At 37.9% G+C, this 23,523-nt stretch overlaps 1 protein-coding gene across 1 annotated transcript in view; it reads right to left on the bottom strand.

Annotated features, from left to right (window-relative positions):
• RAB2A (RAB2A, member RAS oncogene family) overlaps positions 1–23,523 on the bottom strand; it is a 62,665-nt gene that overhangs the window by 9,203 nt on the left and 29,939 nt on the right. The window contains exons 4-6 of the mRNA XM_074355006.1: positions 17,354–17,436; positions 16,818–16,910; positions 10,008–10,119 (exon numbers count right to left, since the gene is read on the bottom strand). Of these exons, the coding sequence (XP_074211107.1) occupies positions 10,008–10,119; positions 16,818–16,910; positions 17,354–17,436 (288 nt within the window). The remainder of the gene's footprint in view (positions 1–10,007; positions 10,120–16,817; positions 16,911–17,353; positions 17,437–23,523) is intronic.

The following is a 23,523-nucleotide window of genomic DNA, read 5'->3' as shown; positions in this document are numbered from 1 at the left end:
AACACTACATGTGAATGCTTATTAAGGAAAGGAGATGGCTTAAACAAATCCTGACCAATTTCACCAGGGAAATAAAGCAGAGAGAGAACCCCGAACTATTAGGTTAGAAAGGTTTGGGGATTACAATATTTAAGAATTTCCTCTTCCTCTTTCTAGCAGAGATAACACAGATACATTTAATTCCTTAGTACTTCAGTCTTTCCATTCAATGAGCTTTTACTGTGTACCTGATTTGTACCAGGCACTGAATACACATATTCAGTTATATACTCGGGTAAATGAGTATCTCTAACCTCAAGCACACGGTAGTATAGGACAGATGTAAATCCAGAGTTCGAACACCATACAAAAACTTCCACAATAGTTGTTTAGAAGGGTAACATGGCATGACAATGTCTGCTGGTGAAAACCTGTCAAGAGAGAAAGCCCTGTGGATGAAGGCTCGGAGGTAAGTAGGCTCCCTCTCATTTATTAGGAAAATTAAGAGGAGGATGGGCATTCTGGGTGGAGAGGCAGAGTTTAAGTTCAGTCACAGTGGAAGCAGGGGACAGACAGCCATGTGAGATGAGCGTAAAGAGGTGGCCCACAAGGCATCAAGGAACCCTTGAAAGGTAGGACGCAGGTGGGGGACAAAAACCAGAGGGTGGCTCAGAGGATGAATTACAAGAGGCAAAGTTGGCAACAGGAAGGCCAGCAAGGAGTTTAGAATAATCGAGGTAAGAAATGAAGGCCTGACAAATCAGAACAGTGGCAATCAGAATAGAAAGCAAAGATCTAACTTGATAACTACTTTGGAGAAATGAACAGGACTTGGGAAAGAATAAGGTAAGAACGGTAAGGTGTTTAAAGATGATTTCATTTCTGGCTTAAGTGATTGAGATGGAAGGATATACCATGAACGGAGATAAATGAAAAAGGAAGAAAATCAGGTTTGAAGGAGAGAATGAAGAGTCTATTTTAGACACACGGGATTCTAATGCTGACGAAAGTCTTGGTGGCTGGTGACCTACACAGCTGTGGGACCCTGTAAGGGCATGAAAGGCACCTAACAGCACGATTTTCTTCAGAAATGGTGAGTTATTCTGGTTTAGAAGCACAGAAAATGGATGTAATTTTCAAAGTTGACTTTGGTTTGGATCATTCCTGAAATTCCCTAGGGTGATGGCCAAACAAGAGGTGGCAAAGCTGACGCCAGTCGGCAAAGCCTTCCAATCTGTGGAAGAGAGTAGTAAATATTTCTTACACTAAGCTCCCCTCAAGGGATGCTGGAAGCCTGATGTGGTCAGGTCAGATTTCCAGTGAAAAGTCCTGTGGTACCCAGGACACCGAGCACAGGGTTAAGGGGACAACAAAGCCTTCAGTTTACAGCCACATTCCAGCTGTACAGAAACACCTGTTCCACCACTTTCGACACAGCCCAAGGCAAAGAAGACATCGCCTCAGTGCAAAGTCAGTCTATAGATTTCCCAGTACCGGGACAGGAACTGCTCTTCTTAGTTACTAAAGTCTTATCGTCATGTCCCTCCCCACCTCCCCCAGTCATAGAAATCCAGCCATCCTGCCAGGTTAGATGGCTTGCACATGGCTGCAATCTTGGCCGTGTTTTTATTAGCTATTATCTTGGTATCTTTAGTACTTCAGCAGCTAAGCCAGGAATTCCCAGCTCTGACTGTTCAATAGTTTAAGACAGTTTTAACTACTAAACTTTAGCCTCAAAATTTTTGACGTTTCTATGTTTTCCAGATTTTACATAAATTCCCAATCTTAATTTTAAGTAAGACTGATGAATACAGGGAAACATCACCCATCAAGTGGCTAAGGGAGTGAGAGGGATATGTGACAATGTGGCAGCTGTTTGACAACAACATGTTTAACCATCATTCACACCACAATCGCCTTCAGGTCCTAGAGGGAATATAACACTGTAAGTTTTGGCAACTCTGAGAAAACAAAATTTTAATTCAGAGGGAAAATACACAGAGGAAAACAGGGAAGGACTTATAGAGGTAACTATATCACTTCTGGAGTATTTTGACATCTTTAAAAAGTTGGCCTCTGGCTTTCAGAAAGTACCTTCGCTAGCCTGCTGTAATCTTTGCCACAGTTATTCCTGGGCCTGAAAACACCCTTCCAAATCACGAAGACCCCAGGCAGCTACTAGAGGGAACACCCACACAAAGGAGAAGCCAACTGTTCATCACCTGCATTTTCAAAAATCTCGTAGGTTTTAGAATGCTTAGGGACAAGAATGTTCAGGACAGAATTCCACCTGCAAGTTAACAAGTGGGAACACAGCATAAGCTGATTGGAGACTGCAGGGAGAGGGGCAAGGTTAAAACAATTAAGTAAATACTTAACCATCCAAACATTTATCTACTGTGTGTGGGAGAAACCATGCTGGGTGTTGGGGAGGCAGAGATGAAAAGATAGTCTGTTTTCAAGGAATTCTGTCCCAATGTTGAGCCAATGTGAAAAATAAGGATGAAGGTTAGACAAACATACAGGGGTCATGATAAAGTATTTCTTTGGGCGGGGGGAGGGATGGCTAAATCACACTCGGAAACCTCTGGGCTAAATAAAAGCCAACAAGTTTCTCAACAGTGGGTTTTCAGACACTAATATACTATTGTGAATTCTGGTTTTCTAAAAGCGAGGTATAGATTCAGCTCCTTCTAAGCTCGTTTGACCACACAACCCTATGCAGAAGTGATCGTTTTAATTCATGCTCCTCAAAGGAGGGGAGGCTGGTCTTCAGCACTGCCATGCTCCACCGTGTAGCAGGCAGAAAGGGGAACCCGGAGCACCTGGTTCGAGTCCTCTCTGGAAAACGGGGCTAACGTAGGTGAAAGAACTCTGACAACGTGCCATACAAGTATACAGCAGCATTATTCTTTCAGGTACCTGGCAAGTTTTAATCATGTGAAAATACTTCTGAAAGAAATTCTGCACTTCTAAGACACCTTCTCAATGCTGACATCACCCATGACCACCGAGATCGCCAGAGTCCATCGGCCAGAGCATCTCATACTCTTCATACCAACCCCTCAGTGTGTCACAGGACAGCCCTGAGAGGTCACATCTTCCAAGAACGCTGCACAGTAGGACACTGAACAAAGGTGTGGTTCTGGAATGAACTGCCAGAGGGTGGCAGCTGAGGAGGGGTGTAGCTAGTGGGGGGGGGGGGAGGGCAGCTCCCAGGCAGGCATGATAGCTTGAGGTCCTCTATAACCTTCAAGTCTCAGGTGAAAATGGAAGTCAAACGAATAATTCAAAAATATTTACTGCTCGTCACATGGTTGGCTCTTCCTTCCTTATTGGTAAAACCTTCAGTAAAATGGGAGGTCAAAATCATCTTTTTTTCTTTTTTGTCAGCCCAGAAATAAAAGAGCCTAAACTTCATTCTCTTAATATAAAATGTGATGACCCTATAAATGCTCTGTGCATTCACTTAACTAAATGACAGACAAGTAAGGTTCTCCCCCCTCGCCCCGTATGCTATGCACTCAAATGTATGTGCACAGCATCCAAACATTAAGTTTAACAATCAGGAATGGGAATTGAGGATGTAAAGCATGAGCTCTGGTCTCCTATTACTGTGGGAATACCATATAGACAAGAGTGTTGTGGTTGAAATTGGCTTTCTGATCTTGCTGACGTTTAGGAGATAAATTCTGGGGTGTACTTCCACTACCACATTTAAGGGTGTATGTCTTCGGTGAATAACAAAAAAGAAAAATGGTAACTGCACGTTTGGAGCCGTCCTAAGTTGTATAAAACTGATGAAAATCCACTCCACAGGAGAGATGAATTCCCTTATTATAACCTGTAACTTGGAAATTATAATTTACAGTTTGGAAACAAGTATCTTAAACACAACACTTGTGTACTGCAGGAGTTTGCTAATAGAGAGGTTTTATATTGAGAAAGCTTTCTGTGTCTGTATATATATAATAAATATTTCTTTGTGTATATACACATCTGTGTGTATTCATCTTATAAGTGATTTTATAAGTGTAAAATGATACCCATCTATCAGACAGTAGATCTTATCTCAGAAATTCTACTTTTGTAAGCAATACCTAGTGTAGGCAAACTAGGGTATCATTTCATTTCTATGCTCTTTAGAAAATAATTTGGAAAAAAATTGGAAGCATAGTCCTGGGTGCCATTTTTTAAGACCCCAGGTAAAGATCAGCACCATAAACGCTGGTAAAAGCAGCCCAGCTGGCAGGTCAGAGGCTGCAGGGAAAGGGGATACAAAGTCCAAGACGCTGCAAGCAGAGCACCGGTGTCAGCACCACCAGGAAGATGCTGAAAACAGCTGAGGACACTCACTGCAGAACATACAGGTCAGAGATTGCCCATAAAACAGAAGTGATGCCCCTTCGTATCAAGATTTTCCAGGCTTCACTCTCTCCCCTAGGTTGTCACTGAAATGAAACATTTTAAAGATCAAAGCATACACCATCTTACCTACCACTAAATAAAGAGCATCCATGTATTATGCCGAGATGTTGGTGCCTCACTTTATAGATTTTAATTGCATCCTATTATTCTAGCTCAGTGTTACTGACATTTTGGACTAGGGAATTCTTTTTTGTGGAGAGCTATCCTGTGCATTTTTCTCTAACACCTCTTTGACCTTCTTCCCCTCAAGAGATCCTTCACGGGTGAAATCATGATGCTGAGTAATCAGTACACCCACAGATGAACAGGAAACCTACTTCCAGCAACAACTCAACTAATGCTGGAAAAATGGCGTTACCTTATGCTACAAATTGTCCAATCTCTTCTAGGAGTTAAACTTCATGGTCTCAACTTGCATTATAGTAACTAGATCTTGGTTAAAATATAAAAAGAGACTACAGCACAGCAGGAAAAGGGAACAGGTGAAGTTTTAAACTGAAAGGAGTCATCAATGCACCAGATAGGGTTAATCTTAGTGAATACTCACATAGTTTTAAATTTCTAAAAAGAACCCTTAGTCAGACAGTCCATGTTCAGGACACTGGCATTGGTATAAATCATTCTATCTTTTAACATAATTATCTTTAAATAATTTATATTAAAAAATGGCTTTTAAGAAAGTTTTGCCCTCAATACTAGAGTTCCCTAACTTCTTCTCTGCACACGAGAGCCAAGAATTGGCTAGGAACCGTGTAATTCTGATAGATTACACCAAAAGAGGACACTGCCGTTCTGAGAGCTGCCCAAACGCGAACCACAGCTCTCACCAGGTGACCAGGGCGCGTCACTAGGACACCTGCCTTACTTTTTCAACTCCTCACACGCTCAGCTCTCCAAATTCAGGCAGCAAGCTGAGGATAAATTCCTGTCTGAGCCCGCTGCTAGAGTTTCTACCCACTGTGCTAAACTGCCTCTCCCATGGAGGATAACGCAACCAGGCCAGTCCAAGTCCTTAGAAAGCAAAAACACAGGGTACGCAAAGTTCTCTGAAATGGATTACTATTTCCTCCAATCCCAAGTCTAAGTGACCAAGAATCTAAGGACCCTGTAAAATTAATGTACTTCCCCCTTGTTTTCATCACAATTCTCCTCTGGATCTAATGCTAGCAGGCGAACTCTTGCTTAAATCCCAGACAGAATACACTGTAATTTTACGAGCTGCACAGTTCTCAGCTGTCCTGCCACAGGAACTGGTGCTGAGTGCCCGCGGCCGGGTGGACATCTGATAGCTGCTGGCTCAGTTCTCCCTCCTCCCTCTTCTTTGTCAAAGGGGAAAGAACACCTTTTGTTAGTCTTCTCTGACCCCAAAGAAAGAAACTAAGTACCTGTTTTCCAACATTAATTGCCAAATGAAGTAAAAAAAAAAAAAAGATGCTATTCAGACTTGGTATCAGATATTACTAAGGAATTAGTGGTAAATTTGTTAGGTATAATAATGGTACGATGGACATACTTTATTAAATTACTGCTGTTAAAATTCTTATAGGTAAAATATTTCTGGAATTTGCTTTAAAAACAGGGCACATAATAAAATAAGATCATCAAAATGGTGGGAACTTCTAAAGCCAGATGGTGCACGTGTGGGGGATGGTGACACTGTTTAAACTGATTTAAAATAGCAGCTCCATCAATCTTACTGTACTGTGAGCCCACCAAAATGCTTTAATACAGGGGATGTAAAAAGTAAACTAATGGATAAACGTGTACTGTCATACAAATGCTCTTCACTTAATGATGTACTTAATTGTTTTAAAGTCTGACATGCATAGAGGTCATGAATGAACTCAGCTTTTTAAAAATTTATTTTAAAATTTTATTCATTTATTTTTATTATTTTTGGGGGGGGGTAGGTAATTGGAGGGAGCACTGGGGATGCAATCCAGGACCTCGTGCATGCTAAGCACACGCTCTACGACTTGAGCTATAACCTCCCCCTTGAACTCAGTTTTCTTTTTTCTGTCTTTCTGAGGGTTAACTGAACACTGTTTAGAATTCTACATTGATGTATCTATTGTTTTTAGTGTGCCTCTTTGTACGTTTTTTAGTAGCTGCTCTGAGTATCACAGTCTGTTAGTGTTGTCATTTTACCAAATCAGGTGAAGTGTGGGAACCTGACCTCCTTTGCTGGCTCCCTTTCTCCGCCATGGTTTTATGGTACTTCCTATACACACATTGAGAACCACGTTGCTTCAACTGCCAAATGTAATCTATAAGACTTAAAAGTTGTAAGAAAAAAGTTGATCGTAATTATTCATACTTTTGATTACTGGTGCTCCTTCTTCCAAGATTCTTTCATCATCTCATTTCTGTTAGATAATTGTGCTAGATCATTTCTTTAGCCATTCTCTTTCGGTAGATCTACTGAGAAATTCTTGCTTTTCTTTCATCTGAAAATGCCCTGATTTCCGCTCATTCCTGGATCTTTTTGTTGGTTCTAGCATTGTGAATTTGAAGTTTTTTTTTTTTCCACCTCTTAAGAAGATGTGCTATTTCCTTCTGACCTCCATGGCTTCTGATGAGAAACCTGCTGTCATTTGAATCGACAAGGTAAGGAATTGCTTTCAAGATTTTTTCTTTGTCTTCAACTTTCAGAGATTTGACTATGGACATAAGTTTGTCCTGGTGTGGATCTTTTTAGGTTTACCCTGTTTGGAGTTGGCTCAGGTTCTTGAATCTGTAGGTTTGAATCTTCTGTCACTTCTGGCAAGTTTTCAGTCATTACTTCTTTGAGTACTTTTTCAGAGTTATCTTCTTTCTTCTCTCCTTCTAGGACTCTGACAATATGTCAGAGCTTCTGCTACAGCCCCCTGGATTCCTGAGGCACTGCTCGCCTTTCTCCCCTACTCAACTTTCTGTAGTGGAGGCTGAGTAGTTCCTACTGTTCTACCATCCAATTCACTGTTTCTTCCCTCTGTCCCCTTCATTCTGCTGTTGATTCCAACCATTGTTCTAAATTTGTTGTTACACTCATCAGTTCTAAAATTTCTATCTTGTTCTTCTTTTTATCTTGTAGTTCTTTTGCTGAGTCTATTTTTCATGTTTCAAGCATGCTCCTAAAATTGTTTGCTGAGGCATTTTTATGATGGTTGCCTAAAAAAAATCTTTGTCAGATAATTTTAACATCTCTGTCATCCTGCTGTTGGCATATATTGATTTTTTTTTCCCCATTCAGTTTGAGATCTTCCCACTTCTAGGTATGGTGATTTTCTACTGAAACCTGGACATTCTGGATACTGTGTCATGAGACTCTGGATCTTATTTAAGCATATGCTTCAGCTGGCTTCCTCTGACACCACTCCCAGAGAAATGAGGAGCATAGGAAAACCTCATTACAGCCAGGTGATGGTGGAAACAGCAACATAATTTTTTCTTTGATATTTGGCTGTAGTTTTTTTTTTTTTAAATAACTTTTCTGTTTTGTGAGGCTGCTTTCCCAGCCCTCTGGTGAGAGAGTAGGCATTTTCCCCCCTATACCTGGCCTTTCTGGATTGCCAGTTTCTCTAATACTCAGTCTGAGGTATATGAGGCAAAAAGAAAGCCAAGGGAAGTCACAGCTGTGTCAGTCCTCAGGTCTCCAGGTCTCCAACTGGCTGGTCTTTCCTCAGCCTTTCAGAGTCGTCGCCTTCTAACTGTCCACGCGCGGTGCTCCGCGCTTCAGCTGTACTTAGCACGGGGAGTACGAGAAAGTGAGTCTACTCCACCTTCCGAGATGCAGGGGCCCTCTGTTTTTTTCATATTCAATCAGTTTCTGAGTTATGCAAAAAGATTCAGGTTGATTTCACCCTTTTTGGATCACAGAAAGGGCTTCAACCATCTTAAAATACTTTTATCATGAAATATTTTTAGCTTTTAGGTAAAATCTCAGATGATTATACTATGTAATGCTTATCTATGAGTCCTTTAAAAATGGAATCTAAAAAGATTATTTCTTGATATCTTTGGCTTCCAAGAGGTAAATTAATTTACATGATTAAGTAAACTGCTATTTTCTCGAGTATGAGAAACTCCCGACCAGATCAAATTTAAACATTTTTATTATTAACCACAGATACAGAATTTCAGTAGTAAGTGTTGCCAAAACATTAATGAAATATATTTCATTTAACTGTTCAGCCAAATGACAATGGTAATTTGCTGCTTACAAGTAAATACCTGTTACTTGTTAAAAATGAGAAAAATGAACACAAAAGCATTAGAGTCAGAAGAGAAATCTAAGATCACTTTCCAGTTGTTGATGCCTTGTCATTTGATTTCATAGTATAGTTCTTTCATAAAATGCAGACATTTTTGGCTTTATGGTTCTCAAAATCAACGAGAAAATCCACTGTTAACTGATAATAAGGACATGTTTCAGATGTCTTGAAAGCCCCACATGTTGGTCCTTATGGTTTCAAATCCATACCTCTATTAATGAGTGCCTCACTGAAACAGGCAGCTTTAGATGTCTCCTTTAAGTTAAGCAGAGGGACAGGATGGATTTCTGCAGTTGCTATGTAAAGCAAAGCATTATTCTTGTATGTTATCAAGTTGTAATTATTGGCAACAACAGGTAAAGCATTAGTTGGAGCCTGTAGGAAAAGCATTAAGGACAATCACAGAGCACCTCATCAAGGATCTAGGTAAGTGTAAGATTTTAGCTAAAAAAGAATTCTTCAGCGAAACACAAACGCTGCTGAATGACTACAGTCAATTTCTGGGTTCAACCGTTAATTAGAAACACCCCAAGTATTACCGTTCATAAACATTCACTCACTATCTACTATGTTGAAGGCACAGTGCTACCTGCGGCCTAAGACCCCGTCCTCTGCTATCTTTGAACAAGAGATTCTCCAATCATCTGTCTTCTAGAATCCCTTTCTGTAGCTGCTCTTAAGATTCTTACCCAAAAGGTGGAAATTCCAGCAAAACTCTGGGCAAACTACATATTTTCTTAGCCTCATTTCTGCTTTTTTATAAAACAGAGTGTAGTAATACATTTAGAGAGGATTAACCATCTACTTCTGTATGTATAGTAAATAAATACCATATCCACTACATAAAGCATAAAAGAACACAATGTGTTCAGAAAACTTCCACAGTTCAGGCTGATTAATGGAAATAATTGAGATACTACAAATTATATTTATTAAAGATGGCAGAATTCCCACGCTTTATATGCTACATAGCAATAATGTAATATTTTCCCTATTTAAGCAGGAATGGATACAAATAGCTACAAATGTTTAGTGTCTTGAAACATTTCCCAAATTTCATTAGTGTTCTTTTTTTCCCTCTTAAGCAACATAAAAAAGATTTTACGGAAAGTATATACAAAGGCGTGTTAAAGCATTCTGGCTTCAAGACAAGGCTCATTATAGAGCCTGAGGTAAGGTAAATGTCACAAGGCATTTCAAAGGGAAGAAATTTTCCTACTTTATGACACTCAAAGACTATCAGTGACTAAAAAGCTGGTGGGAGATGTGTCAACAAATGAATATTAACGTATATAAAAAATTTCTATTAAGTAAAAGGATAAACATTTAAAAAGACCTTTTATTTACCTCTTCTACATTAGAAGCAGTCTTAGCTGAAGTTTCCATGAAAATAAGCCCATGTTCTCGAGCAAATGCTTCACCTTCTTCTTTTTTTACTTCTCTTCTAGATTCTAAATCACTAAACAGGGGAAAGAAAGGGCCAAGTTACCAACTAACCTAGTACAACTGGAGGCATCTGTGCAAAACGTACCATAAGATTCAAAGTTGAGCTGATCATTCTTTCAATTAATTTTTTAACATGCAATCATCAACTGCATTATTCTGAGTATTATGAGGGTCAAAGTGCACACTGCTTAGTTTCAAAGAACTAACAATCCAACTAAAGAAATATTCTAAGTTAGAGTCCTAGAATGCTAAAACTGGAGAAACCAAAAGGTAACATGTAGCACCCCCCAAACCCTACCTTTGAAGTGGGTTTCCAAAGAAGGAAACTGTCTTACTCAACATAGTAAGTTGAGAGAGCAAGACCAGCCTGCTATCCTCCTCCTTCAGCCAGACTGACTGGGTTTCTATGACTGTGATTAAAACAAGTCGCACAATTCTCAGAAGCTATAGGAAATTGCTTAATAAAATTCAAAGTACTATAGAAACATTAATTAGATGATTAATCCATTTAGTTTAATTCCCAGTTAAATTGATAGTGGAAAAAGAGAGAGAGAAACAAAAGTCTAAGCTAGAAATTCTGGACAAAGTATGGCATTCATTTTTATCATACTGGAATTGCATTAGTCAAGATAGGGGTAAAAAAGCAGCAGTCTCCTTTAAGTGTTTTACTGTTAGAAAAAAATTAAACTTTAACTACTATAAATTTAAGTGCCCAGAAAAGAATGGAGAATACTACCCATGTGCTTCCATCTAGCCTTGACACATATTACTTTGACGTTTTATTTTATGACATGTAATATTTTATCAGATTTCTTTTCTGTTGAGAAATAAAATCAATAGTTAGAGTTGAAACACCTCCTGTGTGCCAGTCTGCTCCTTATCTCCTTCTTTCTCTTCCTTCTTACCTCAGAGGTAACCACTATTCTGTGTTTGCTGTTCTTGTGCATGATTTTGTTTATACTCATGTTTATAGCCAGACAACAGCTTGTTAATTTTGGTCAACATTATGTTTTTCAGATTGATTTTCATAATATATATAGATCTAGTTTCTTAATTTTTGACTGCTGTATTACATTCTATCAGATGAAGCCAACACATTTTAAATTCTCCATCTGACATAGTTATTTACAATTTTTCATTATTATAAATAATGTTATTATGTAATTTTATACTTTTTTTTGTGCACATGTGCCCAAAGTTTTCCGAAGTACTATTTTTCAAACTGAGCCATGACACAGTGAATTGTAAAAACACTTTAGTAGGCTATAAAAAGATTTAAAAAAGAAAAAAAAAAAAGAATTAGAAAACATCAGAGTAAATCACCCACTATTTCATGGAAGTGTTATGCAAGCACACACATAATACGTAAAATCAGTTATGTTCTTCTACCTGAAAGTGACTGTTTTACATACACTCATGACCGTAGCTTGTCAAGTGGACATACCACCATTCACAAGTTTGGTGAGAGCAGCCCAGGCCGAGGCAGGGACTGCGGTGAAGTGTGCATGTACCTCTGCACTGCTCTTCTGTCACAGTCTGCCTCTTTCCTACTATAATACACTCATAGCTACTATTCATTGTATTTTTTTTTTCACTTACTATTTCATGGGTCATTTTCCAGTATCTTTTTGCCATCTTTTTCAATGTTACTTTTGCTGAGTGCACAGTACAGAATGGTAGTATTTTATGCAAATCTAAGTTGCATAAATCAGGGCTAATACAAAAAAAAAAGACGTTGAAGTCTCATTCACCCAAAACTAAGTAATGTCAATGTTTCAACTTGATGAAAGTCACCAGGAATTGCCCTCTTTCCAAGGGGCTGACTGGATAAGCTGTCAATCATGTTCACACAGTTAACTTATAAGCAGCTCATTATCAGTCACTGTCATTTCCGTAACTGAAACTTCTGTGAGTGACTCTGGTGACTATTTTAAAACCTTCCAAGTTGTTATACTTTAGAAATATTTTACTATTTATAAAATGCCACCTAAGCAATTCACTTGGTGGTGTGAGTGCTGGAAAAAACACTCTGAAAAATCTGAAATGTTGGAAAGATAGTTTGATGTAAAATACTACAAGAGAGAACTGTAAGGACATGCCATGTAAAAAATTTTAAACTTTACTGTTATAAAATAGGCATACAAAGAAGGATGGAGGGCAATATAATACCCACGTACTTCTACCTAGCCTTGACACCTATTATCTTGACAGATTTATATCAGATGTCTTCTCTGGTGAGAAATAAAATCAACAGTTACAGCTAACTGGCTATGAGACAGCAGTGGTCAGATGAGAGCATTAAAAGCAGGCGAACTCAGTGCGCAAATATCACAGCGTAACTGGACAAGGACAGTTCACCTGACATAATCTGAGGGACTCCTGCGTGACAAACCCTTTCCTGGATCTGGGGACAGGCCACTCAACAAAAGAGACAAAAACCCAACTCCCCCAACCCCCGCTGTGGTCTCCTGGAGCTTATACTCTAGTAGGAATGAAAAATGGTGCGGGGGATAGCTAGCAACAGTGAAGTTCAGCCCCCTTATCTGACAATCATTCTCAAGGGAAAATTAGCTTTCCACTACACAAAATCTTTCAGAAAATACCTACTGCCCGCTGCCCTTTATCCCATTTTATGCACATGCCATATTTACTTAAAGAACCCCTTATTCTGGGATATTTAAAGTTATTCCCAGGCTCCCTCTGATTATGGTTGCATCTGCAAATGTTACCTCAGCAAAGAAGGCAAAGGATGTGTACATTTGAGGGATTTCTTTAGAAAAAAGGAAGTGGCACTGTTTTCATGACCTGTTTTATCTTATCACTCTTCTTTACTTTGGTTGTTTCCTCAGTTTTCCAGGCAAAAAATCATATTCTCTGACTTTTCATCCCCACTAATCCCATTTAAGTTGCTTTCATTACTTAAGTATCATTCTTTCCTAAACCACTCTCTAAATTTATGCTCGTCTTTTGTTTAGAGAATCATAATCCTTCGACTACTAAAAACTTCCATCTTTGTAGACTCTGCTTCCTGTTTCTTGTATAACTAATTTCAAATGCCATAGTTAAGAAAAATCTATGTCACCTGTCATTTTGACTAGGTCACTGTCCTCAAATCTTTCCACTGGTTCCCTACTGCTTAATTCATCTAATTCAAAAAGTGCTTTTTCATTGTTTCCATGTCTACCCCAATTCACCTCATCTAATAATACTCCTCTCATTTATCTCTGTTCATTTCCACTCATCTTTGCATGTCATACGCTCTTTTTCCCTTCCTCCTAGTTTCTTCCCTAAAATGTCTTTCCACAGCTACTGTATCCTAATGATAAGGGCCCCCCGTCTATAATCATCAGAAACACCTTCTGCATGGCTATACTCTGCTCTTTCCACACCTTGGACTATGACCTCCTGGTGGGCAGCAGTCACACGTGAGCCACCAGTAAGCTGCCGCCCACCTTGTTTCAGACACATGGAAAACACTAGTAAGAGCAAAGTATGAAGATTCTCTTTGTTCTTTTTATTTCATACGTCACCACCGAATGGTAGTAAGAATACTCCATGTTACAAAGACTAAAGCTTCTAACAGCTTTAATCTTAAAAGGATTCTGACATTTGTGGGGGGTTCTGGAACCAATCCACAGTGGTTGTGGAGGGATCACTATTTTAACAGCAAACTTCAATTAGAATAATATTTCAAAAAATTTGATCTATGCAGTGTAATATTTGTTATACTGCTTTTATAGTTTTCTTGCAATATAACTGATATAAAAGAAACTGCACATTTAATACAAAATTCGACAAGTCTGACATACGTATAACAGTAAAGCCATCAGCCTCTCCAAAGTTCCCTCACACCTCACTGTAATCCATCCTTTCTTCCCCTAGTTCCCTATGCAACTAGTATCTGCTTTCTGTCACTATAGATTAGCCTGCATTTTCTAGGATTTTATATAAATAGAATCACACAGTAAGTCTTCTTTTTTGTCTGTTTGTTTTCCTCTCAGCATAATTATTTTGAGATGCATCCACTTTGTGGCATACATCAATAGCTCATTCCTGTTTACTGCTGAGTGGTATCCCATTACATGGCTGTGCCACAACTTATCCATTCACCTGTTCATTGAATTCTGGCTTGTTTCCAGTTTTGGGCTGCTGCAAACAAAGCCACTATGAATGTTTGTGTGTAATTTTTTGTGTAAAGCACATGCATCTTGGGTAAACACCTAGGAGTGAAACGGTTAGGTGGTATGACAAATGTATGTTTATTCTCTTAAGAAACCACCAAATTGTTTCACAAAATAGTTGTATTTATACATTCCCACCAGCGGTATTAGTTTCCATTCCTCCATATCTCTGCCGATACTTGGTAAATTAAACTTCTAATTTTAGCCATTTCAGTGACTGTGTAATGGTATAAATAAATATATCATTGAAGTTTTAATCTGCATTTCCCCTATGATTAGTCGTGTAAAATATTTTCATTTGCTTACCTGCCATCCGTGTATCTTTTTCATGAAATGCTGGTTCAGACCTTTTGCTCATTTTTTAAAAGTGGGTTGGGTTTTTATTAATGAATTTTTAAGATTCTTCATGTATTCTAGACACAAATCTTTTGCTGAATATATGTTTTGCAAATATTTTCTCCTAGTCTGTAGCTTTCCTTTTCATGTTTGGAGCTGTCTTTCGAAGAGCAAAAGTTTTAAAATTTGTGAAGTGTAATTTATTGATATTCCCCCTATTTTATACTTTTTTTCTGTCCTATTTAAGAAATGTTTGACAAAACCAGAATCCCTAAGATTTTATATGCTTTCTTCTAGAATTTTTTTTTTTTTTACTTTTAGTTCTTACATTTAGTCTGTAATTCATTTCCAGTTAATTTTTGTATAAGGTGTGAGGTAAGGTTAACTGTTTTGCATGTTGCTAGTCATTTGTTCCAGTACCATCTGACAAAAAGTTTACCCCTTCCACCACTGAACCTTGGTATCTTTGTCAAAAAAATTAACTGACTATACACACATGGATCTACTTCTGAATTTCTTGCTTTGTTTCACTGATCGATGTCTGTCTATGCCAATATCAGACTGATTACAGTAGCTTTATAATAAATCTTGAAATCACTATCAGTGAAACCAGTATATCTTCCAATTTTGGTTATTTTATGACCTTTGCATTTTTATATAAATTTAAAATTAGCTTGTCAATTTCTACCTGCTTAAAAAAAGTCTAAAAATTTTTGATTGGGATTACAATGAATCTTTAGATCAATTTGGGAAGAACTGACATCTTAAAAATACTTTTCAACCCATAAATATGCTATGTATCTCTATTTATTTAGGTTTTTTGGACTTAAAGACTCTACAGATAAGAAAGTAGTCATCTAATACAGGAAGTTAAGGAAGACCACGGTAACCACAGAACTGTGAGATCAAATGGCTGTGAAGGAATTGGTTTATTTATTTATTTACTGTTTAGGGATTATTTTTTATTGAAACATAACTGACATATAACATTGTGTAAATTTAAGGGGTACAATGTGTTGATTTTGAACACTTATATAACACAATACGATTACCACTGTAGCATTAGCTAGTACTTCCATTACATCATTTAATATTTCATTTTGTGGCGAGAACATTTAAGATCTAGTTTCTTAGTAACTTGAAGAATATAGTAGAGTCTTGTTAGCTGTAACCACAATGCCATCTCTAGAACTCACTTACCTTCTAACTGCAAGTTTGTGCTCCTTTAACCAGTATCTCCCCAATCCATTTATTTATTTTTACAATATTCTATTGTTATCTCTTTAATATCTGAAGGGTGTGCAGTAATGTCACTCTTTTATTCCCAAAATTGGTAATGTGTGTCTTCTTTTTTTATGATCTTCTCAAGAACTGGCTTTCAATTTTACTGGTTTTCTTTTTATTAACCTCCATTTTTGCTTACCTTGGGTTTAATTTGCTCTTACCTTTCTGGTTTTAATCTTAAGGTGAAAGCTTAGAAACGTTTGAAACATTTCCCTAATAAGAGTGTTCAGTGCTATAATCTCCCTCTAAGCACTACTTTAACTGCATTCTACAAGTTTTCAGATTGTGGAGACGGAAATTAACTTGTGAAAAGTAGGTAATAATGCAAATAATTCTTGTCCATAAAAATGCAGACTGAGCCCTGGTGGAATACAGTTATCATCCTGTGGACAATAAAGCCTTAGCAGTAAGTTTAAAAGTACTAATGTGATATCTACTAAACAATATTAGAAATGTTTCAGGAAATACACTCAATTAACCCATGCATCATATTAGTTCATACAACGCACATTAAGTCATGAAAAAGGGAAAAAAATATTTTTCTGAGTTCTGCACCAATCCTTTTTTCTACTGCCAAGTATTTTGGGTAATATTGAACAGCGGACTAGCCCCCAAACAGATCAGTGGGTTTTATTTTAAATTACTAATCAGATAAAACTCCTTAAGAATATTCTTTAAAGTACAGCTTCCAGCCCAAACTATTTCAAATAATAATAATTTCCAATAAAGTTTATTATCTATATTTTAAAAACCAAAATAAACATCTTAGTATTTTTAAAATTTTGTAATTTAAGAAATCAATAACTTACACTTGGACAAATGTAACAAAATAAGCACTTTAACAATTACCACATAAACAGCTACCCAGTTTTCATCATTATGCAAAAAAGCTTTAAAAGAGTCTTTTTACCTTTTATTTCCAATAAGCATAATGACCATGTTTGAATTGGAATGCTGGCGGGCATCTTCTAACCAGGTTGTCAAGTGGTTGAACGTGTCTCTCCTAAACACAGATGATCATTTGATTACTATTTTCAAAGTATTTTCCCACAGTGGTGTACGATAAACAGTATAGATAATAAAAGATTAAAGATAACTATTTTTAGCCATATCCAATTATGTAATGAGAAACAGATTTCAAGCACAGTATCTGGAGTTAGAGCTCACTGATTATAGTTCAGCTCAGAAATTAAACATAACGTCACTTTAGGAAATTCCAGTGTATAAATATTATTACCAAATCGATCAACTTGGGGTGCTTATTCATATAAGAGAATAACTTGGTTACAGATTTCTACAGTAAAATTTAAATTTAACTTAAGGCACACAGGTTTTTAGGGTAAACAGCCAGGGCATAAAGGCAAAGTTATACTTTTATTACTGATAGCCATGTTTAGAAAAATGCTCTGCATTGACTACTGAACCAAAACATTTCCAAGTTCTCACCTTGTAATATCATACACTAGTAAAGCCCCTGCTGCGCCTCTGTAATATGACCTTGTGATGGAACGAAAGGACTCTTGCCCTGCCTGTGAGGAAAGAAAAGGGTGAGAGTTTCCTTTAATACATTGTCCTCTATATTTTCTTGTTATTTATATGCAGACTATGGGCAGGTAGGGAATGAGTGCATAAAGGGAAAAAAGAAACCCTAACTTCACCAGACTTAAGAAAAAGTCACATAACACCACTATTGCTCAAGTCAACCAGATGCACATCCCCCCACCCCACAACAAGACCTCTAAGACTTTTTTGGCAATCCCTGACAACCCAATTTACTGAATGGCTTCACAATACATGAATCATTACTAGAGCACAGAATGGACTCCTAGCAACTAAGCTCTGAAGACAAATTTGAAAGGAAGCAAATAACCCAGAGCCTCACATTTGAATTCAATAACCCACTCCCTGGGGCAGCTGTTGACACTAGAATAAATAAAGTCCATTGTAAATAAATGATGAATGACATCTTTACGCCCACCATCTGCTGGTGTAAAGGTTGTTGGAAGGCCAAGGATGCAGATTTTATCAGTTATACCATAAACTGCAGTGAGCTTTCAACAGTCATCAGATGGAATTCTTTGAGCAATCATTTTATTATGAAAAACAGAAAGTGGTTCTGAATTTAATTTATATAATTTTTTTCTCTACACATAATCAATTTTCTCTGTATTTGATATATAATGCTTGTCAAAGGCAACAGGACGTAAAAGTCATCTTTATATCCACTTGTGAAAACAGACTTCAAAGATTATGCAAAATTAGTTAACTTCTTCTATGAATGGCACTAACGTTCTGTATTTTAAGAAAAGCTGGTGTGGGATATGCTTACTGCCTCTGAGACAATTCTTCTCAAAAATACTTTTTCATTTTTAATTACTTCTTTTCTACCTTTGATAAAAAATAAGCATGTAAATTAAGTAAACATAAAGCCAGTTTTCACAATTTTTGGGTTCAAATCTACTAATTCCTGGAAAAATATTCATGTCTGCATATTCCAGGTTCTGATCTTCCAGTGCAAATATTAAGCCCTCCCTGCCCTCAGAACGCACACAGACTGCTCAGGTTCTGCCCTGTTCTAACACTGCAATCCCTTGCTTTTGCTGGCCCTCCCACTGCACTCCCTCCCTTCCATGCCCCCCACTGCCAGTGCCTAGCATTGAGTCTGGCATACAGCAGGAATGTGGAGAAAGCCTGTTGAGTGAAAGAATAAATTCTAATGTCTCAGTCAAATGCACAGAATGGTCTTTACTCCATTCTACCTAAATGAGTGGACATCAGTAAGTCCCGACATACTAAGGTTCAGTGAAAATAACTGCTATGTGGAAACTAAAGATCAGACCCTCTTTTGGTAACTCAAAAGCAATTCTGGCACTTAGAATAACGTCTTACGATAAATCAGATACTGAGAAAGCCACACATAAAAGGGCTATTAAAAATAGCTAATTTATTTTACACAGTTTGAGCTTAAAACATTAAATGATACTAGCTGGAAGCATGAAATTAATTACTTTTATATAATTTATTGAGACATCTTTCAAAAAAAAGCTTTTCAAATCCAAGTTCAAAATGCAAGCATTATGGGAATTTCTTCTTTAACTGCTCAGAATGGGAAAACCAAGGACTAGATATTAAGAGATCGCTGTGAATTATACACACCAAGGAAGAATTATGTGGTTTACAACACAAAAAAGATAAATATTTTATTAGTTCAAAATGAAAATCAGGTTTAGAGCTCTTGTGTCTCCCAAACCTAAACAATGAGCAAAGGCAAAAGTTCCTTAAAACAATCTTGGCGGCTCCTGCTGTGGGATGAGCTAAAATGAACACAGCAGACCTCTGAACAACACGGGTTTGAACTGTGTGGGTACACTTACATGTGGACTTTTTCTAATGGCAAATAATAAAGTACTACACAACCTGCAGTTGGCTGAATCCATAGATGTGAAAGAACTGTGGATACGGAGGAACCACAGATTCGAAGGGCCAACTACAGATTATATCCAGATTTTTGACTGCGTGGAGAGTTGGCAGCCCTAACCCCCATGCTGTTCAAGGGTTAACTGTGCACTGCTACAGATCTTACAGAAGAACATCACTGTAAGGTCTAAAACTTCAGTGTTCATAGTCCAGACAAGACATAGTAAAAGGGAAAAAAAATTAAGGAGAAGCACACATTTACATACCATTCCCATTCTTCCTGAGTTGTTTTACAAAGAAAAAACATTCTATAATATGGAAATAATGTATGTAATGTATCACTTTATACTGAATCCACAGAATCTGGATTTTGTCCATCATTACAAAATCAAATAAAAACTCAAGTCAATAAAAATGACACATTCCAACCGAGGACTATGAATGTAGCTGTGCTTCTTAAAATCTTTAATTACTTTATAATAAATGAAGATCAGTAATCAGAATAGTTTTCAAATTCTTGAGACCTGACTTGTAGGAACGACCCCTCACCCTTTAGCCTAGTCTCTTGGCTAAAGACACTGGATGCCTTGAAATAAATCTCTCCCCAAAAAGTGTTTTATTTTGGCTTCTCCAACTATGAACAGACTATTAGACAACAACTAACTGCATAAAGCTAGCCCAATGACTAATTTTCCTGATCATATTAACGCAAAGTAATCTAGTTCCTTAAAAGTACTTTAATATAAACCTGTCCAGACTGTGACTGACTGATGCTGTTTTAAGTGAAAAAGAATGCCAACTTAGGACATGTAGTTTTTGATTCTCTTCAGTAAAAGATGGTGGCTTAAAGAGATTTTAGAAGCTTGAAATTGAACAAGATACAGAATTCTCTGTAGTGAGGGACTCCTAATAGCAGCTAAAGGTGTAAAAGAAAATGCATTTAATGACATCACAACTGGCTAAGTGAACAGCACTAGGAAACCTGGCTGGGGTGGCAGAGTGGACCATCAGCTTAACTCAAAATATAGCTGTTTGATTTCTGGGAAAAAAATCCCAACAAGATACCAGGTGTACAAACACCAGAGCAAGTCAGCCTCAAGAGCTAACAGGTACGCTCACTTTTGGTGATGCTTACCACTAACATCACAGCCATAGAACATCTGTGAAAAAGAATCTTACAGTCCTTCATTTTCCACTTGAGGGTTGTTAATCAAATAAATCTGATTATTTGCCCCATACCTTTAAAATTTACCTCCAAACACCAGATAAAGATTCCCCCAAACTGGCTTCTCCACGTGCCCGAGTCTCTGTTGGTAACGATTTTTGTAGTAAACAGTCTGGCAACATAACTCCTCTTCCTCTCCTGTTACCTCCATAATATACAATGATTTTTTTCGCTGTTTTCTTTATGGGGGGAGGTAATTGGGTTTATTTATTTATACTTGGAGGAGGTACTGGTGATTGAAGCCAGGACCTCGTGCCTGCTAAGCACGCACTCTACCGCTTGAGCTACAGCCCCCCCGCCCATAATATACAACTTTTCACACATCAAGGTATTGCTCAAAAATCTCTACCCTGAACATAAGGCTCTTGGGTATCTGATCTCTAGAATTTTACATTATTATTCAATAAAAGTCTTGTTCATACAGCCACTTCTTTCTACTGGTATTCTGCCAATATTCTGAATATTCTTGCTTTTGTGCCTCTGTTTAAGTCTTTCTCCTGAAAAACGATTTTCTCCTCCCTCTACTTATCCAATTTCTATTCACTTTGAGGACCAGTTCAAGCTCCCTAATCCTCTCACGAAGCTGGGAAGCTTGTCTACCACGGCCTCTACTTACCCCTTTCTCCTCACAAATCCAAAAGCAATTTCGTGTGATCATTTGGTTCTAATACTATTGATCAGATAAAATGAACACACTGCTCAAATGCTTATCTTTTTTCTTCTTTAGTTCTCCTTGAGGGATAGCCTAACTCAGGATACTGAAGTGTATTTATAGAAGGCACTCAAATTTTATGTTATCTTGATTGATTCCAAAGAGCCAGTCAAGTTAGAAAATTAAGATTTCTGAAAATCAGTATTACAGTAATACCTTTTACTTTCATTATTAGTCATTTATCTAACAACTCCAGCTATACAGACCTGGCCAAGAGCCAGAAAGAAAAAAAAGGATTTCTAGGTAGCCAAATAAGCTGTCCACGCCCAAGCATGGAATCTCAGGTACTTTCTTAAGCAGACTCACCTTAAAAATCTAGATCTAATTGACATGACATTGTAAACTGACTATACGATTAAAATCTAGGTCTGTGATCGAGGAACTGCTATGGTTGAGGAAAAAGACTGAAATCTATACGTATGAACAAGACTTCTGGTTTGGACGACAGCAAGATTAGTAAGAATCAAAGCAATTTTTAGGCTGCCTCAGTGTCTACATAGCAAAGATGGAGAAAAAGTCAACCTTGACTATTTAATTTTAGGTCCTTTAAGGGAGTCTCATATGAAAACTAAGGTAGTTCCTGGAAGAGAAATAAAGGTTGTAAGTATCTAGGAAGAAGAGCAGATGTTGAATGCTTTAACAAATGTAGTCTGAAAAAAAGACTTAGAAGATGTAACTGCCGACTTCAGATTCTTTTAACACTGCCATATGAGAGAAGCTGGAGACCACAGGTGGGAGGTAAACATTATGTGGAATGGCACATCTAAGATAGTTTCCTATCCCTGTGGTTGTTCAAGGAAATGCTGATGAAGGATCAATGGTGAAACAGCTGGACCTCCAAAAGCCTCTCAGCACCTGGGGTTGGGGGACGGGGCGAGAGGAGTGGCAGAGGTGGGCTTGCTTCCCAGGGCTGGACTCCAGGCTCCTTCTCTAGCCTCCCTGAATTCTGGCCATCCATCCTCACCACTCCATTGAGACAACAAAAAATTCTCATTTTGGGGGTAAGAAGTTGGATATAAACTGACACATTTTACAAAGGACCAAAAAAAAAAAAAAGCCTGTGATTTGCTGAAAAGGTACTTTTAGCATATAGGTTTCACGTGATTTTTTATGTTGTTCCACTAACTCTTACTTGATGGGAGAAATATTTGTCAATCTAGTAACACTTTCAGGGAAGCTGAACATATACATGGACTTAAAACATCCATACTACAACTTTTGGGGAGAATAAAATTTACTTGGATATGGTGGGAAGGCAACCGAAAAAGTAACAAAAAGCAAAAGACAAGCTAGAAAAGGTAAGTAAAGGCGGGATGAGGGTCTATGGGTGAGAATGGTACTGGGTACAAGTTAAGTCTGTCCTAGGACTTACCCTGACAGATAACAAGAAAATCAAACATCTGATGTCTCACAGAAGAAGTCACATGGGGCCAGGGGAAAGTGTCTCACGGGGTGTACTGGTAACTGTTACCACTGCTTCCAGCAAGGCCTCCAGGGAGTACCTACTGGCAGCTATTCTTACTATTTTCGAAAGAAAGTAAAATTTTGTGGAGGTGGAAATTTTGCAAGAAACCCTTTTTTTCTTTTTCTTTTTCTTGTGAATGGAAATGGATATATAATGGGTGACAAACACCCTAAGATACTGAGACTCAGTCACTGGGAACAAAAATTCATTTCCTTAAGGCTCATAAAAAAACCGTAACATTTGGCAAACTTTTCCCTGAAGGACTCCAGAAGGGTTCTGTAGGTATCCTGGGCCAGGAATAGCCATGACCCATGCTACTAAAAATGTAGCTTGCTATACAAATGTATAGGCACACTGCAATACATTAACACCACATGGAGAACCATGTTCCACCCAGATATAAACTAAGTGTGGGACCAACCTTAAGGTTTGTCAGATAATGTCTATTAAAGAGTTCTGGAAGTTAAGTATAAAAGTTAAGAAGAAGAAAACCAATGATGATAAGAGGAAAAGCTATAAGGCAGAAACTCAAGAAACTACTTTCAAAAGTAACACATTAGAAGTTTTTGCACAGTCCTTAAAATCTGGAGGCCAGTGGTTCCTAGCACCCTCCACACGGAAGCCCTGGGATTCTTTTTTGGGGCCAGGACGTCTTCAAAGGCACCAGTCTCTCCATTGACACAGAGGGAAGAAAACCGCCCTCTGCCTTTCTAGAGGAAGTGTGAACAAGGGGTTCTTCTTTTTTCTGTTTCCCTTTCATACTGTCCAGCATAACTAATTACCATAGATTTCTTCTG

This window comes from Camelus bactrianus, chromosome 29 (genome assembly GCF_048773025.1).
Source record: "Camelus bactrianus isolate YW-2024 breed Bactrian camel chromosome 29, ASM4877302v1, whole genome shotgun sequence".
Classification (NCBI taxonomy): Eukaryota; Metazoa; Chordata; class Mammalia; order Artiodactyla; family Camelidae; genus Camelus; species Camelus bactrianus.
Note: the sequence above shows the minus strand (reverse complement) of the source record. Positions and strands in the feature narration are given on the sequence as shown.